The sequence below is a fragment of the Microtus oregoni genome, unplaced genomic scaffold, assembly GCF_018167655.1.
Source record: "Microtus oregoni isolate MIOR12 unplaced genomic scaffold, Mior012 000004F_ref0000308, whole genome shotgun sequence".
NCBI classification, from domain to species: Eukaryota; Metazoa; Chordata; class Mammalia; order Rodentia; family Cricetidae; genus Microtus; species Microtus oregoni.
In genome coordinates, this window is record NW_024543063.1 from 60,221,467 (window position 1) to 60,240,921 (window position 19,455).

At 39.5% G+C, this 19,455-nt stretch overlaps 1 protein-coding gene across 2 annotated transcripts in view; it reads left to right on the forward strand.

Annotated features, from left to right (window-relative positions):
- Positions 1-19,455, forward strand: part of Rpgrip1l (RPGRIP1 like) — a 110,811-nt gene that overhangs the window by 49,534 nt on the left and 41,822 nt on the right. For both annotated transcript variants that reach the window (XM_041649606.1, XM_041649607.1), the window contains 2 exons: positions 2,469-2,620; positions 5,122-5,500. In XM_041649606.1, coding sequence (XP_041505540.1) covers positions 2,469-2,620; positions 5,122-5,500 — 531 coding nt within the window. The remainder of the gene's footprint in view (positions 1-2,468; positions 2,621-5,121; positions 5,501-19,455) is intronic.

Consider the following 19,455-nt stretch of genomic DNA (forward strand, 5'->3'; position numbering starts at 1 on the left):
CATTTAAATATGAATAAAGAAAAGGCTATAGGCATGTGTGAGTGACCACAGTGCTCCAGAACTCTATGACTGGAGACCAGAGCTAAGAATCCACAGGACGGAAGGAGCTTCCTTCATTAGTACTAACTGTGGCACTGTTCACAGCAGACAAGACCTGGAGCCAGCCTCAGAAGCAATAAGGAAACATACACATACACAATGGAATTCCATTCAGCCGAGGGTAACATTATAGTAATATAGGAAAATTAATGGTGCTGGGGATCATTATGCTAAGAGAAATAAGCCAAATTAGGAAGACCTATTGTTTATTATCGCATGAGAGATTGATGCTTAAACATGTCCAAGTGTGTATGTACATGTTTATTTGTCATGAAAGTAGAAGATGAGATGTGGGCATACAGGAGGGTCATGGAATAGATGGGCATGAAAGCCAAGGGGGCAGTTTGGGGGAAGGCAGCCAGGGTTGGGGAAAAGCAAGGGGAGTGAAGGTACAATCAAAGTATAGCAGTATATACATAGGAAAATGTCACAATGAAATACCATTACTTTGTGTGCTCACTAAAGCAAAATTAATAAGATAATGTTTTAAATCATATTTGACCTTATTTTATTAGGCAGGGGAAGGGTGGTAAGAAAAGTAGCTATATGTTTATTAACTTGAGCCTGTCCTTTGGTCTTTCCATGAAGATTTGCTGGGCTGGGGATATAGCTCAGTTAGTAAGTGCTTACACAACATGCACAAAACCCTAGGTTTGACTCCTATCTCATGGTGCAGGTCTGTAATCACAGCACTTGGGAGGTAGAAGCAGGAGGATCAAAAGTCCAAGGTCATAGTGAGTTTGAAGTCAGTCCCAGCTAGACAAACTGTCTGCGGGGGGGGGGGGGGGGCATATTTGCTGATCAGTTGAATGTGGGTCAGTGAGGGAAATAAAGCAGATTTCCTGACAAGAGCATCTAGGAAAGTGGTGATGCAACTCACAAGGGACGCCCCATTAGGAGCAGATACAAAGAAGAAAATAGAAGATTCTGTTGGACAAGGTGGACCTGCCTATTAAGCATCTGAGCCGAGGTATCAGGTAGACGGGTAAACTGTGTGGAAGGTAGGGATGAAGGTCTAGAAGTAAGAGCCATTAGCTTATAGATATACTTTACCCTGTGGGCCACATAATACCACATTGAAAGTAAATCCAGATAAAGAAGAGAAGGTGACTAATGCCTGAGTGTTGGCGGTCTCCTGAAGTGGGGGTCGGGAAGAAGGAACACCCAAGTTAACAGTGGCCTGTGTACAGCAGGAAAACTTGACTTTGTGGTTCTCAGAAGCTGAGGCCTCTTACAGAGAAGGAGGGCAATGTAGAGTCTGGATAGAGCTTTTACTTTGTGATTCACTCTTGCTTAGATAATAGATTCCTGGCTCAGAAATCAAGAGATTTAAATACCTCTTCCCCACTTCTGTCATCAGCAACCCTGGCTGTTCACCAAAGACTACAGGTCCATCCAAAGATAGATTAATGTAGATTACAAGTAAAAATGTCTGTAGTAATACTCTTCTTTGGGGGCTTTTAAAATAGTGGCTGATATTAAATCTTTTTCAGTATTGACGGTGATAGCCCAAGAAAAAAATTGACAAAATAAACATAATATACTTAAATACTATGGTAACATTCAGAAAAAGTTACAGAATTTTCTTTTTGACAATTATTTAGAATCCATATGTACCAGTCCCTTAGGAAGAAGTATTTTGAAGGCAGCTACAGTCTTTGCCCTTAAGAAACTTGTGTGGTATACATACTACACTCTTGTGAACAGACAGACTGAAATGGTCAGTGCAGTAATAAGAACATAAGCTCTGCAATGGAAGCTTAGAGCTGTGAAATCTTCCACGGAGCAAGGTCATGGTGGAGGAGAGGCTGCTTGAGTGGAGTGCACGCAGCGGCGAGTACCATACAAGGGCACATTGACAGTGCTGTTATTTGGCATACCTATGACCTCTTCCATATGCTTGTGGTCCAACGAAGAAGTGGAGGGATGCCAAAGATCCCTCCAAAGTTGAATCAAAATATGGAATGCCATATTTATAATTGTGAGGTTGTATATTGTAAATGTCAGGCTAGATTGAGTCCAACTTGTTTAAAGAAAAATGCCACAGTATCCAGAAGAATCTGTGTAGTATCCGATTCACTGTTTGGATTTTTCCTTATATGTAAGATTGAAATGATAACCAGTTGAAATAGCTCAATCATAGTTTGATATGGCTCTTTAATATTTAACATGCAGTGAAACTCATATTCCAGATGTACTTTTCTTCATCTCTGTTATTTCCCAATCAAACATTATTTGTGCAAGTCATATTATTTTACTCTGTATAAAGTTTATGTTTTTAATATATAATACCATTGGTGTATTTTACTCATGTATATTTTCATTTATGTGACTGTTTTAACAGTAAGTCATGCATTGATTATCTGTAGGAACTAAAGGAGACATCCCAAATTTTGGCACAGTAGAATACTGGTTCCGATTAAGAGTTCCCATGGATCAAGCAATTCGACTTTATCGAGAGCGGGCAAAGGCATTAGGATATATAACATCAAATTTTAAGAAGCCAGAGAAAATGCAATTGGTAAGCTTGTTTGACTGTAAAACCCTTTTATAGCACAGGACTCTATACTATCTCCTTAAATCCTACACTTTAAACTGAAACTGTTTTCTTTTATAGGCATCAAATAGCTAATTTGACCTTTTATTTAAGAATAATCAGACTCTCAGGGAGTAGCAAGAACAGTAGAGAGGTGGCCTCTGTATATTTTGCCATTTTTTCCCAGTTGTAGCATCTTACACAGTTAACAGAATAATCTGGAAAGGTGGAAATCAAACTGGGAATGGGGGTACATCACTGGCATCCCAGTTCTTCATGAGAATGGGACACAAGGATGACAGATTCAAGACAAGCCTGGGCAACTTCACAAGACCCTGAATCAAAACACAAATATTTTTTAAAGGACTAAGGATGTAGGTTTATGGTATAGTGCTTGTCTAGCAAGTGCACTGCCAGGCTCCTGGTTCACTACCCAGTGCTGAAAAACAAAACAAAGCAGGAAATGGAGACTGTGTAATATTATTAATTGAGCACCATACCTTAATCAGACATCATCAGTATTTGCTCTCCGTCATTTGTGTGTTCATTCTGTGTATTTTTATAGCTTGTAGATACTCACTAAACCACTACCACAAGACAGAGCTGTTCCATTGACAAAAGGAATCCTTTGTGCTTCTCAGAACAATTTCAGAAGACATACAGTGGTGTTATCACACATCACGAGGCCTTCATTAATGACTTCTGCTGTTAAGGAAAACTATCCTATCACTCTCTATGCTTCTTTCAAACTGGTTCCTACCATTAGATTTCTGAAATGCAAATAGAATACAAAATTAATGCTTTCTTGCTAAATACCAGGAGTTTAAATGCAGCTCTCTATTTCCCTAACTATATTTCACAAAGGCTTCATAGCCACATTTTCAAATTAGTACCATGAACTAGTAAATGCATTGAATCAAGTTAAATAGAATTTGGAGTTGATGGGCTCTTCTATATAACATGGATATCAAAAGAACCCGTATGTGAGTGACAGGAAGAGAACATGGAGAAACATGTTGAGATGTGTATTGACCATACACATCTCAACATGTTGTCTTTCTTCTTTCCTTGGAGACTGTGGTTCTGGGCCCCATAAACCAGTGGCCAGGTTTGTGGTCAGTGCTCCCATTTCCAATCCAGTAGTCCACCCAGTTATGATTAAGGAATATCCCCTTGGCCTCCGTTGGACCAGGCATGTTTTGCTTTCTGAAAGCAAAGGAAAATAACTCTTCATGTTTCTAACATGTAAAATTGGGAGCTGTTGACAGCCATATTCCACCATGTTAGCCAGCTAAATGAAGAGTCTGAGGAGAAAATAATGAGCCAGTGCTCAGAGAAACATCGAGAGCAGACAAAGTAAATTCTGGTATTTTCTCAAGTGTACGAGCTTCTAGGGACCAACCGTGTTTCTGTTGTACAGGTACATAAAATGTTATGTACCTGTAATGTTATGGGAAATTGTCTTCTTTCTTACTTTTGCTGGATGTATTGCTTCTTTGACTTTAATTTAAAGGACCATGTGTAAACATAGATCCTCTCTCAAACCAAAGAAGAGGACATGACTTCCCAGAGATCACCATTCTGTAGTGTTCTTCACAGCACGCCTTAAAAGAATCTGTTAGAGATGAGAAATAGTGTGTTCTTGGTTTTCTTCTTTAATGGATTGTTTGTGGGAGGGGTAGTAGGGAGAGAAAGTACTTTATAAAGCATTCCACTGAGCTTTGCTTGGTTGAGTGCAAGCTCACCAGGGTAAACCGAGTGGTACCTGCTCAGGCTTCCATTGCACACCGGAGACACTGAGACCAGATCTCTCACTCAGTCCAGGGACAGCGCTGCAGAATGGTTCCTCTGGGCACAGTAGCGAGCTCTCCAGTGTAAACTAAAGGAAGCACTGGAACACTGGCATTCTCTGTCTCGGATCATCTCAGCTAGAAAAGATTCACCACTTCCTGAAATGCTTTCCGACATCCATTGTGCTCTCAGTGTTCCCAGAGGGACTAAGAATAGTTGCCACTTCTGCCCAACGCTTTTGCTCATTTCTTCTGAAATGCCCTCACGTCCAGCTTTATACCCTTTCGGGCTTATCTCAAATCACACTCTGGGTGAGCAGATGAGTCTCCTTTGATTAGGATGCTCTTCAGACCCACCACTGACTTGGCTCCTCAGCTATTAAACAGAATTAAAGAACATCACATTAACTTTTTGTCTTGGGTCTACTTGATGTGAGGACTAATTTCTACAAATATCCTTGGTCGTCCATATTAGCTGCCAATACACAGGATCGTGAACTTCTGCATGTGCTAGATCCTTCAACATACAGTTTTGGAGCATGTTAGTTTTGGATAAGAATCTTTTCGCTGAGAAAAATAATTTTATCATAAAATATGTAGTTTTGTCCATTTACAAAATTTTGTTTGAAGGTTTGCAGCTGCTAGTTATCTTTTAATTGTATTATTTCTATAATATGAATATGTATGTTTTTTCAGTTGAGTCAGCAAGCACCCACAACTGCTCAGATCAGTTCCACAGATTCCACTGATGGCAACTTAAATGAACTCCACATTACAGTAAGATGTTGCAGCAACCTACAGTCCCGAGCAAGCCACCTACAGCCACACGCATATGTTGTGTACAAGTTCTTTGATTTTCCAGACCATGATACAGCCATCATTCCCAGTAGCAATGACCCGCAGTTTGATGACCATATGTGTTTCCCAGTGCCAATGAATATGGATTTGGATCGCTACCTTAAGTCAGAGTCTCTGGGCTTTTATGTGTTTGATGATAGTGATACCCAGGAGAATATTTACATAGGAAAGGTCAATGTGCCTCTGATTTCACTCGCCCATGACAGGTGTATCTCAGGTAAGAGTGTGTTCTTGATTCTATAAAACTGGAAAAGCAAACTTAAAGTATACCTTAGTGTTATGTCTATGATTTATTACTAATTTTCCTAACTTTAGACAATATTTGTACTTCAGATCTATAATACTGTTTATATTTTTAGTCATTTCCTTGCTTGGAATTGAAACATTTTCAGTGTTTGGGGAACTATAATATATACATCATAGTTTACTTAAAAATGATAGTAACTTCATTACATGAAAATATAAAAAGTCTAATGTTATTTCATTCTCCTTTCCCTCCTTGGTGTTGTTACAACCATGTATATGTACAGAGTACACCAGTATTTTGACATTTTTCTTGATGTATATTAATTGCACAAAATAATGGGTTATGACTTTTTCATACATGCACATAACATGTTGTGATCCTAGTCACCTCTCTTTCCTGTTGCTGTCTTTCCTCCTTCCCCCACCCCCTTTGCCCACATATATTAAAAACAACAATGAAGTGTTCTAATTGTTTTATGTAATATCTTGCTCCTGTAATGAAGTTAAGAGAATGAGAAACTGGAATTGTAGAGATCTTGATATTTACCTATATACTGTTTGGGGTATTTATTTCTTCTTATAGAGCAGCTTCATTTCTCACTCTGATTTATGTCCTTACCACAGGGTCATTTCCTTGCTCCATGCCGCTCTGCCTCAGTCCTTTATGATATATGTTGTCTTGAGTGTTATGAACCCAACAATATAATTTTATAATTATTGCTTCAAATGGTTATCTTTTAAACTAGTTAAGAGAAAAAAGAAAAGACAGTTGCCTGGTCTTTTGTGATTACATATGTAATTGCCCTTTTGGTCCCTATCATGTTGTGGATTTTTTATTTATTTATTTATTTTTATTGAGAAAAGGAAAAAAAAAGAAAAAAAGTTTCCGCCTCCCCCCAACCTCCCATTTCCCTCCCCCTCCTCCCAACCTTCTCTCCCTCCCCACCCTCCTCTCCCCCTCCCTCTCCAGTCCAAAGAGCAGTCAGGGTTCCCTGCCCTGTGGAAAGTCCAAGGTCCTCCCCACTCCGTCCATGTCTAGGAAGGTGAACATCCAAACTGGCTAGGCTCCCACAAAGCCAGAACATGTAGTAGGATCAAAACCCCGAGCCATTGTCCTTGGCTTCTCATCAGCCCTCATTGTTCGCCATGCTCAGAGAGTCCAGTTTTATCCCATGCTTTTTCAGTCACAGTCCAGCTGGCCTTGGTGAGCTCCCAATAGAACAGCCCCACTGTCTCAGTGGGTGGGTGCACCCCTCGTGGTCTTGACTTCCTTGCTCATCTTCTCCCTCCTTCCACTCCTCATTGGGACCTTGGGAGCTCAGTCCATTGCTCCAGTGTGGGTCTCTGTCTCTATCTCCATCCATCACCAGATGAAGATTCTATGGTGATATGCAAGATATTCGTCAGTATTGCTATAGGATAGGGTCATTTCAGGTTCCCTATCCTCAGCTGCCCAAGGAACTAACTGGGGACATCTCCTTGGGCTCCTGGGAGCCACTCTAGGTTCAAGTCTCTTGCCAACCCTAAGGTGGATTTGAGTTACCATCGTGTGTCTTTTTCTTTCAGCCTGAAGAAGGCTTATTTGATATGTGCTGGAAGCCAGGCCTGCTGCTAGCAAATGGGTTCACTTGTTATCTTGGAATATTCTTACTTTTCTTTTGAATTTTTGGAAGGCTGATACTGCTGGCTAGTAGTTGGCTTGTTGGGTTTTGGTTTTGTTTTGTTATTCTTCTAGCACATTTCATACATCAAAGCACTGGCTATGGGCCTTCATTGTTTCTAAGGAGCCTCCTGTTGACCTTATTGCGAGTTACATATTCATGATGCTGTTTTTAAGGCTGTCTTTGAGGTTTGAATAGTTTGTGCCTACATGTGTTTCCTCTTGTGTTTCTTCCACTTGCAGTTTATTGAGCTTCTTGTACGTGTAGACTAATGTTACACGTCCAGTTTGAATAGCTCTGTCACTTCTTCCGTCATTTGTCCCCTTCTCTTCTGATACATGGGTTGATGTGTCTAATGGCACCCTTCTTTTTTCTTCCCATTCTTTATATTTGGTAGTTTCACTGTTCTACCGTCAAGTAGACTGTATTATTTTCTGTGTCACTCATGTCTCCTGCTGAGCCCCACTGTTGGTTGTTTTCCATTGCTGTAGTGTTTTCAGCTCCATAATTTCTATTACTTCTTTTTATTTTCTTCTTCACCATCCTCCACCTCCACTCCCAATACTGGGTCTCCAGAGACTCACGTAAGCCAGCACTCTACCACTTGCAGGTATTCCTAACAGCATTTGAGATAGAGACGGATAGATGGATGGAAGGATGGATGATAGGTCTCCTTACTGTCTCTTATTTCATAGGCCATCGTCATAATTTAATTTTTCTCATACATTTTTATTGAAAAAAATTCCATACAGTATATTCTAATCATAGTTTCCTCTCCATTGACTCCTCCAAAATCCTCCCACCTCTCTATCCACCCAACTCCATGTCCTTACTTCCTCTCTCTTTAGAAAGAAAACAGGCAGTAAGAAAGAAAAAGAGAAAAGGAAGGAAAGAAGAAAGAAACAACCCCCCCCAAAACACCACAAAATCAGAAAACATAATAAATAAGCAAAAAACCAACAACACAAAACAAAACTGCCCAAACAAATAAATTAAAGACAAGAAGTCTACAAAAATCTCATGGAATTTGTTTTGTGTTGGCCATCTACTGTTGGGCACAGGGCCTACCCTTACATGCAATAAATATACCCAGTGAGCCTCCATTGGAGAAATCCAACTTTTCCCTTACAAGTGGGTATCAGTTGCAGATAGCATCTAGATTAGGAGTAGGAGTGTGTGTCCACTTCCCCCTTTCAGCACCGGGATCACATCTGGCTTGAACCTATACAGGTTTTGGAAAACTGCCAATAACCTTGGCAAGAGCCCAGGGATGTTTGGGGGAATCCATGCAGACCACTTGGCCAACTATTCAACTAGATATATTTCTGGAACTAGATATTTTATTTGGTGGTGAAAGATATCTCATTGGAGCATAGTCTCCCCGTTTATTTGGTGACTCCATTTATATTTCTTTCAAATATATACATATTTTGGGAAGCTTCTAGAGAGTAGGTTTCCATATGCCCCTCAAGTAGCCATTAGGGTTAGTTTTCCATCCCTATATTTTCTTTCTTACTCTTATCATCCATCTCCCTCCCCATTTAGTCCTCCCACTCAGGTCTCCGCTGTCTCTCAAAAACTGATGTTCTGTTTTTTTTTTTTTTTCCTTGAGAGATCCTAGCTTCATGCACACAAGTCCCTAACTTATACGTAACCGCTGTGGTTATAAAAGTTTTATCGTGCCTATTAAAGGCTTAGAAACTAGTATACACATGAGAGAAAACATGAAATTTGTCTTTTTGGGTCTGGGTTTTCTTACTCAGGATTTTTTTTTAGCTCCATCCATTTACCTAAAAATTCCATAATTTTGGTTTCTTTAATAGCTGAGTAGTATTCATTGTGTAAATGTATCACATGTTCGCTATCCATTCATTGTAGTAATAGGGGTGGCGGGGCTGCGTCCCCAGCACCCCGGCTGCCCACATGGCTAGCTTATGCTCCGAAATAACAACACACAAACTGTATTCATTTAATCACTGCTTAGCCCTTTAGCTCTAGCCCTTACAGGCTAATTCTCACATCCCGATCAACCCATCTCTAATAATCTGTGAGCACCGGTCAGCATGTCTAAACCTGGCGGCATGCTTCATCGCGTGCGGCTGCCCGGGAGAGCGGAGCATGGCATCTCTCTGAGGCATCTGCTCCCGAGAGGAGAGCTGTGGAGTCTGAGCTCACTTCCTCTTCCTCCCAGCGTTCTGTTCTGTTTACTCCTCCCACCTATCTCTAACCAATGAGAGCCAAGCAGTTTCTTTTTATTTAACCAATGACCTTCCTCCATCATTTCCCCTTTTTCTGTTTAAACAAAAAAAAAAAGGCTTTAACTTTAACATAGCAAAATTACATAAAACAAAACAGTTATCAAGTAAAAGTTACAATAGTCTTTATCATAACTAAGGAAAACTATAACTAACTATTCTTAACTCCATCAAAGACTCCAGAAAGATACAATACTACCTTAGCAAACAAGAAAAAAGCAACTTTTAAAACTCTAGAAATGACAGAGACATCTCGCTGCCTGGACAGTCACCCAAAGTTCCTCTGTACCGTTGGGGCATCCATCTTCAGCCTTCAGGCCCATGGTATCCAGCAGACATTTCCATAAAACAGGAAAATTCAAAGTCAGTTCAGTCACTATCTGTTGTGTCCTGCAGAATGTCTCGCAGACTCTTTCATGAATCAGGAACCCCGAAAGATCATCTCACCTTAGGCAAGTTCAGTAGTCCTCTCTCTGCGGGTTTTCTGTGTCCAGTTTATGCAATAGTCCAGGCAAGAGCAGTTTCTTGCCCAAATGGCTATCAAACTCCATAACGAGCCTCTTTGATGCCCATCTTCCTCTTGAAGTAGATTGGTGCTGCCAGGAGCAGAGTGTCTCATTGTCATGAAAAGTCCTAAGTTATTAAAACATTTAAAATGCCATATTCTATAATCTTTGAAAACTATGAAGAATGCCTATCTAAAATATATCTACGCACATCTAGAAAATATTAACTAACATGACTACAAACTTGACTATTATTTGATTATCCATCAACAACCTTTATTTCCTAATTATACATTACATTTTAATAATGAACTACACAATCACAATACCTTAATCAATATCAGAAATACATGTAACAAAATTGACCGTAAATCTCTATCAATAAAGCAAAATCTATACTAATGCAAATTATTCATACCTATATCATATCCCCTTTTAAATGTAAAAGAACATTTATAAACATTATTTGGGAATATGGGCGCAGTTATTTCTCTCCAAACTGCTTCCTGCTGAATGGGGGTGTCATTAATTAGGTCTTTCATGGTATAACCTGTGTGCTAGTTTCATCTCAGTTGGCAGTTGAGCGAAGCAATTTTCTGAAGCTGTTCACAGCAACCCTTCAGGAGGACGTGGTCCATCATACCAAATCAGAATAGAAGAAATGAACAGGGTCTCATCCTCTGTGAAAACAAAATAAGAAACTCCTTTCCAAAGCATCATGTCCTTAGATCTAAATTTCAAAGTCAAGGCATCAAAATATCTATGTTGGATTAGTTCAGCAGCATTTATAAATAAATATCTTTTAGCATCTGTTGCTCCTTCCTCAGCATTTAAATAATTCAAAGAGAGCATAATAGCATACAGTATCAAGATTCTCTGTGTATTTTCCATCTTTGTTCGTTTTATTTTAACCTCTATTTTGTTTATTTTTACTTTTAACTTTTTGCTTTTTGAGATAGGTTCTCTGTATCTTTGACCTGAAGTAACTCTGTAGACCAGGCTGTCTTTGAACTCTCAGAGATCCGCCTGTCTCTGCCTCCCAGGCATTCGGGATTAAAGGTGTACACTACTACACCTTGAACTCACAGAGATCTGTTTGTCTCTGCCTTCTAGGCACTGGGATTAAAGGCATGTGCTACCACACCTTGAAGTCACAGAGGTCAATCTCCCTCTGCCTTCCAAGTGTTGGGATTAAAGGTGTGTACTACCACACACAACAACTCTCTTCCTTTTTTTTTTTACTTTAAGAACTTCAACTTTTAGTCTGCATATATTTTTAACACACTGTAAACCATTTAAAAATTTTCTTTGTCTTTGAATCTCTCTTTACTGTATATCTCTCTGTTTCTGACCACATGAGTCTTTAATTTACCAAGCAATATCAGTAGGATTAAAGGCGTGGCTAGATGTAGCCCATTCCTTAGCTTTCCAGCCTCATGGCGAGGTACTGGCTGTAGCCATGTTTACTGCCACAACTCTATGGCATTTCAAGGTCCCTGCCAGCAAGCGAGCTTCAGCAGCCTGTGCTTGCAAACCGCACGAACCGCCTGCGTAAAAGAGTCAGAGTTTGCCCTGGCAGGGCAGCCCAGGAAGCCGGCATTTTTAAACGGCGCAGCTTTTTTCCTGCTAAGGCTAAAAACCGAAAAGCATGCGTTCAGCTTTTCGTCAGCACCATTTAAGTGTTTCGTGGCAGGACCTCTTAATGAGCTGCAGGGTTTTGCAGCTAAAGCTGAGTCAGGAAGCCTCTATTAAATTGCAGCTACCAAGAAAACATGCTCTTCTCTTTCCCAAGCTTTCTCAGGCTTTCAGTGGATTCAGTTGTCCACACGTCTGGGCTATTTCCAGTTTCTGGCTATTATGAATAGAGCAGCAATATACATGGATGAACAAGTCTCTCTGTAGTAGGATGTAGAGTCCTTTGGGTATATGCCCAAGATGATATAGCTAGATTTTGAGGAAGATCTAATCCTAGCCTCTCGAGGAACTGTCACACTGATTTCCATTGCAGTTGTACAAGTCTGCACTCATGAGTAGATGTTCCCTTTCCCCACGTTTGACAGCAGAAGTTGTCATGTCCTTTATTGATCTTGGTGATCCTGACTGGTATAAGATGAAATCTCAAAGTAGTTTAGATTTGCATTTCTCTGATGACTAAGGATATTGACATTTCTTTAAGTGTTTCTCAGCCATTTGTGTTTGATCCTTTGAGAACTCTCTGTTCTAGTTATGCATCCCATATTTAAATTGGATTGTTTTCTTGGTGCCCTTGTTTTTTTATTTCTTCATATATTTTAGATATAAACCCTCTATTGGATGTGAAATTGGTTTCATAAAAAGCTGTTCTTTAGCCTGCCACTTTACCATAATGATGTTGTCCCTTGCCATATAGAAGTTTTGTTTCATTTCATGAGGTCATCCCATTTATTAACTTTTGTTCTTTTTTTTATATTCTTCTCTCATGCAATAAATCCAGACCACAGCCTCCATTCCCTCCCCTTCTCCTAGCCCCCCAATTCCTCTCTCTCCCAAATCTACTGCTCCTCCATTTCCTGTCAGAAAAGAGCAGGCCTGCCAGGGATATCAACCAAATAGGATATTGCAAGATCCAGTTAAAACTAAGTATAAACCATCGTACCATAGCTGGATGAAGCAATCCAGTAGGAGAAAAAGGGTCCCACGAGCAGGCAAAAGAATCAGAGATACCTCCACTCCCACTGTTAGGAGTCCCACAAAAACACCCAAGCTGAAGACAATCACAGCATGAATGCAGGAGGCTCTGGGTCTAATATCTGGTCCAGGTCTCTGTATCTGCTCCCATTAACTACTGAAGGAAGCCTCTCTGACAGTGACTGAGCTAAGCACCAATCCATGAGTATAGCAGGATATCATGTCTGATTCTACACTAGGTCTCTGAACCATCCAGCTTCCCAGATCCTGACCATCCAGACAGTGTTCAGCATGGGCTGCTGTCATGGCTTGGGCCTCAGGTTAGTCATTGCTTCTCCACTCCCACAAGCTCTGCACCAACATTAATCCAGTGCATCTTACAGGCAGGACAGGTTGTGGGTTGGATTGGTGTTTCCGTCTCACCACTGGGAGCCTAGCCTCGTTACAGAAGATGACCTGTTCAGGCTCCATATCTATTCTGCATTCCTTGGAGTCCTCACTAGGGTTACCCTCCTAGGTTTCCGGAAGTTTCTACTGCACTAGGTGTCCACATAACCCCTAAATGCCCACCTCTTCCAGTTTTCTCTCCCTGTACTCTCTTCCTCCATCCCTCCCTACCCCACCTGATCACTCCTGTTCAATCCCCACCTACCTCCAGTCCACCCATAAAATCTATTCTTTTTCCCTTCTCAGGGAGATACATGTGTGCCCCACCCCGATCTCTCCTCTTCTTTGACTTCTCTAGGTCTGTGAACTGTAATTAGCTATTATCAATAGCTAATACCCACTTATAAGTGAGTACATACCATGTTTGTCCTTCTGGGTCAGGGTTGCCTCACTCAGGCTGGTTTTTATCTAATTCAATCCATTTGCCTGAAAATTTTATGATGTCATTTTTTTCTAACAGCTGAGCAATACTCCATTGTGCAAACATTCCACACTTTCTTCATCCATTCTTAAATTGAGGGACATCTTGGTTCCTAGTGCCTATGTTATCAGTGTTCTGTTCAGAAAGTCTTTTCCTGGGCCAATGAATTTAAGACTATTCCCCAGTTCCCTTTCTGTCAGATTCAGGGTGCTGGTATTATGACCCGTTTGGAGCTGAGTTTTATGCAGGATGATAAATATGGATTCATTTGTCTTACAATGTGCAGACATCCAGTTTGACCAGCACCGTTTGCTCAAAATGCTACTTTTTTTTTTCTCAGTTTTGTTTTGATTTTTGATCCTTTGTCAAAAATCAGCTTTCATAGGTGTATGGACATATGTCTGGATCTTCAGTTCAATTCCATTGATTAACATATCTGTTTTTGTGCCAATACAATACTAGCTCTTCAGCACAACCTGAAATCTGGGATGATTATACATCCAGCAGTTCTTTTATTATTCCAGATTGTTTTAGTTATTGTTTTGCACATGTTATCTTTCCATATGAAACTGAAAATTGTTTTCAATTTCTGTGAAGAATTGTAATGGAATCTTGATAAGGATTGCCTTGAATCTGTAGATTGCTTTTGATAGGATGGCCATTTACACTTCATAAATCCATGAGCATGGGGATCTTTCCATCTTCTGATATCTTCTTCAATTTCTTTCTTCACTGTCTTAGGGTTTTCATTATACAGGTCTTTCACTTACTTGGTTAGAGTTACCCCAAGGTATTTTATATTATTTGAGGCTATTTTGAAAGGTTTTGTCTCCTGATTTCTCTCTCAGTCCATTTGTCATTTGTATATAGGAGGGCTACTGAATTTTGTGAGTTAATATTGTATTCAGCTACTTTTCTGAAAGTGTTTATCAGCTGTAGGAATTTCCCAGTGGAATATTTAGGGTCACTTATATATACTACCATACCATCTGCAAATAAAGATACTTTGATTTTTTTTCTTTTCAATTTGTATCCCTTCATCTCCTTCAGGTGTCTTAGTGCTCTAGCTAGAACTTCAGTATATACTGAATAGGTATGGAAAGAGTGGACAACCTTGTCTTGTTTCTGATTTTAGTGGAATTGTTTTAATTTCTCTCCATTTAAGTTGATATTAGCTGTGGGCTTGCCATAAATTGCCTTTTTTGTGTTGGGTATGTCCCTTGTATCTTTGGTCTTTCCAGTACTTTTATTATGGTGGGGTGTGGGATTTTTGTCAAAGCCTTTTTCTGTATCTAATGATATGATCATGTGGGAGTTTCTGTTATTGTTGTTTTGTTTGGTCTTTCAGTTTGTTTATATGGTGGATGTCCATTTACTTATGCTGAACCATTTCTGGGATGAAGCCTACTTGGTCATGGTGGATGATAATTTTGATGTGTTCGTGGATTTGGTTTGCAAGTATATTATTGAGAATTTTTGCATATATGTTCAAAAGGGAATTATGGAATTCTCTTTCTTTGTTAGTTCTCTATGTGGTTTGGGCATCAAGGTAACTGTGGCCTCATAAAACAAATTGGACAATGTTCCTTCTGTTTATATTTTTGTAGGATAATTTGGGCAGTATTGGCATTAACTCTTCTTTTGAAAATTTGGTAGAATTCTGTGTTAAAAGCATCTGGCCATGTGCTTTTCTTGGTTAGGAGACTTTTTATTCTCCTAAATTTATTCTCCTAATTTTATTCTATTTTATTTGGGGCTGTAGGTCTGTTTAAATTGCTTATCTGATGTTGATTTAACTTTGGTAAGTGGTATGTATCAAGAAAATTACCTATTTCTTTTATATTTTCCAATTTGGTATATTACAATTTTTTAAAATATGTTCTTAGAATTCTCTGGATTTCGTTAATATCTGTTGTGTTTTTTTCCCAGTTTTCATTTCTATTTTTTTTTCAACTTGGATAGTCTCTCTCTGCCTTTTAGTTAATTTAGATTAGGGTTTATCAATCTTAAAGGTTTTCTCAAAGAAACAACTCTTTGTTTCATTGATTCTTTGTTTTAAAATTCTATTTTATTGATTTCAGACCTGAGTTTGATTGTTTTTGCTGCCTCCTTTTGGGTGTGATTTTTTTTTTCATTTTATTCTAAACCAGTGATTCTTAACCTATGGGTTGCGATACTTGGGAGGGGAAGTCAAACAGCCCTTTCATAGGGATCATCTAAGTCACCTAAGATCATTGGAAAACACAGATAATTTACATTATGATTCATAACAGTAACAAAATTAGAATTATGAATTAGCAATGAAAATAATTTATGGTTGGGGGACACCACAATATGAGGAACAGTATTAAAAGGATGCCCCATTAGAAATGTTGACAGCTTCTGTTCTTGAGATTTCAGATATGCTATTAAGTTACTAGTATAAGATCACTCTGATTTACTTTTTATGTAGTACTGAGTGCTATGAATGTGCCTTCTTTACATCCCATAAACTTGGGTATATTGTGTATTCATTTTCATTAATTCTAGAAAGTCTTTAATTTCTTAATTTCAGTAGTGAGTTGTTCAATTTCCATGAGTTTGTAAGTTTTTTGTTGTTTCTGTTGTTGATGACATACAATTTTAATCCATGGTTATCAGATAGGATGCAGGATAATACTTCAACTTTCTTGTATCTTTGAGACTTGCTTTGTGTACAGATGCATGGTCAATTTTAGAGAAAGTTTCATGAGGTTCTAAGAAGAAGGAATATTCTTTTGTATTTGGATGAAATGTTCTGTAAATATCTGTTAGGTTCATTTGGTTTACAATGTCAGTTAGCTCCAGCATTTCTCTGTTTAGTTTTTGTCTGGGTTACCTATCTGTGGGTGAGAGTGGGGTACTGAAGTCTCCCACTGTCAGCATGTGAGAGGTCAATTTGTGATTTCAGCTGTAATAATGTTTCTTTTCTGAACTTGGATGGCCTTGTGTCAAGAATTGCAATGTCCTCTTGGTGGATTTTCCATTGATGAGTATGTAGTACCCTTCCTTGTCTCTTCTGATTAATTTCTGATTGAAGTCCATTTTGTCAGATATTAAAATGGCTAGTGTACTGACTAGTTTTGTGTGTCAACTTGACATAAACTAGAGTCATCAGAGAGGAAGGAGCCTCAGTCGAGGAAATGCCTCCATGAGATTTAGCTGTAAGGCATTTTCTCAATTAGTGATCAGTGGGGGAAGACCCAACCCAGGGTGGGTGGTGCCATCTCTGGGCAGATGGTCCTAGGTTCTTTAAGAAAGCAGGCTGAGCAAGCCAGGGGATGTAAGCCAGTAAGCAGCACCCCTTGACTGTCTCTGCATCAGCTACTGCCTCTGGGATCCTGCCCTGTTTGGATTCCTGTCCTGACTTCTTCAGTGATGAACAGCAATGTTGAAGTAAAAGCCAAATAAACCCTTTTCAACCACCTGCCTTTTGATCATGGTGTTTTATCACAGCAGTGGGAACCCTGACTAAGACAGATAGTTACACCAGCTTGTTTCTTCGGTCCATTTGCTTAGATTATCTTTTCCCATCCTTTATCCTGAAATCATTTCTATCCTCGATGTTAAGGTGTATGTCTTGCATGCAGCAGAAGGATGGATCCTGTTTTTGCATCCATTTTGTTAGTCTGTGACTTTTTATTGGGGAATCTGAACTGTTGATGTTGAGAGAGCACAGATCTGTACTTTGGTGGTGGTGCTTATGTATGTGTGTATATTTCCCTTCTTTTGACTTGTCTGATCTGGGATTACTTATTTCTTATATTTCTTACATTTTCTTTGATCTAGTTAACCTCTTTAGGTTAGCTATAGAAATCTTCTACAAATTTGTAGATAGATATTGCTTTAATTTTACTTTATCATAGAATATCATCTTTTGTCATCTATAGTGATTGGAAGTTTCTCTGGGTATAGTTTGGTCTGGTATGTGTGGTCTCTTAGAGTCTGTAGCACATTGGTCCAGGGTCTTCTGGCTTTTAGGTCTCCATTAAAAAATGAGGTATAACTTTTGGGTATATACCCAAAGGATGCTCAATCGTGCCACAAGGACATGTGCTCAACTATGTTCATAGCAGCTTTGTTTGTCATAGCCAAAACCTGGAAACAACCTAAATGCCCCTCGACCGAAGAGTGTATAAGGAAAATGTGGTACGTTTACACAATGAAGTACTACACAGCAGAAAAAAAAATAAGAACATCTTGAATTTTGCCGGAAAATGGAGCTAGAAAACATAATTTTGAGTGAGGTAACACAGACACAGAAAGACAGTTATCACACGTACTCACTCATAGGTGGTTTTTAAACATAAAGCAAAGAAAACCAGCCTACAAACCACAATCCCAGAGAACTCAGACAACAGTGAGGACACTAAGAGAGACTTACATAGATCTAATCTACATGGGAAGTAGAAAAAGACAAAGATCTCCTGAGTAAATTGGGAGCATGGGACCTTGGGGTAGTGTTGTAGAAGGGAGGAGAGAGGCAGGGAGGGGAGCAGAGAAAAATGTAGAGCTCAATAAAAATCAATGAAAAAAAATTAGGTATAATTTTAATAAGCCTGCCTTTATATGTTTTATATGTTATGCTGTTCTTTTCCCTTGGAGCTTTTAATATTTAATATTCTTTCTTTGCTCTGTACATTTAGAATTTTGATTATTATGTGCCAAGAAGGCTTTCTTTTCTAGTCCGGTCTATTTAGCATTTTGCAGGCTTCTTCTACTTTGATTCGCATCTCCTTCTGTAGGTTAGGGAAATTTTCTTCTAGGATTTTGTTGAAAATATTTTCTTTGCCTTTTACTGGAGTTTCTTCTCCTTCCTCTCTCCCTATTATTCTTAGATTTGGTCTTTTCATGGTATCATAGATTTCCTGTATGTTTTGTGCCGGGATCTTTTTAGCTTTAACATTTTCTTTGACTAAAGTATCCATTTCTCTTATTTTTGTCTTCAGTGAGTAAGATTCTCTCTTCCATAGCTTGTATTCTGTTGGCGAGGGTGCCTCTGAGGTTTCTGTTCAAGTTCCTGAGTTTTTCATTTCCAGGTTTCCTGCAGTTTGGGTTTTCCTTATTGATTTTGTTTTCACTTTCAGGTCTTAAACTATTTTATTCATTTCCTTCCACTGTTTGTGTTTTTATATATTTCTTTAAGGGATTTATTCATTTTCTCTTTAATATTCTCTATCGTATTCATAAAAGCTATTTTAAGGTTCTTGTCCCGGGCTTCAGGTATATTGCAATATGCAGGGCCTACTGTGATAGATAGCATTGCTGGGCTCTAGTGAAACAGTTTGTCCTGACTGTTAATGATTGTATTGTTACACTGGCATCAGGACATCTGGGTTGACAAGATTTTAGTTCTGGGTTCTGATATCTTGTCTTGTCTTTGTTGGATGGGTGTTTTGTTCTTTGATTTCTGTTGCCCTCTGTGGTTCTGAGGAGAGTGTGGTGGCTGGGAGGAATTCTTGTGGGATCCTGATAAGTGTAGCTACTAAGGGTTCTAGGTAAAAGGTTCCTAGGTATTGGAACCTGACACTTAGGAATGGGGATGGGCTAGGAGTATGGGCTGAGGGGTCCACAGGAGGGGTAGAGATCTGTTCGGAAGGGGTGATGAAGGGGTCCACAAGAGGAAGAAAAGCAGGGTTTCCACCAGGATCTGCATGATCTGCATGATCCCCTGAGAATGGGGGCAGAGAGTGAGGTAGTCTGCTTCAGAGCTGGGGATGAGACTAGGGGATTGGATATGGAGAAGGGGAGAGTGAAGATCTGAAGGTTGTCTGTCTACCTGCTCTGCTGGCCTACTTGCTTCTCTGTCAGATTTGGCTGGTGGGTTCCCAGAGAAAGCCTGCTGGGGTTGGGGCTGGGATATCAAGATAAGTGGGGAGGAGAGTTGGAGGAGATCTGTGTGATCTGCTGGGGATGGAGCAGGAATAGCAGGATGAGTGGGGAGGAGGGTT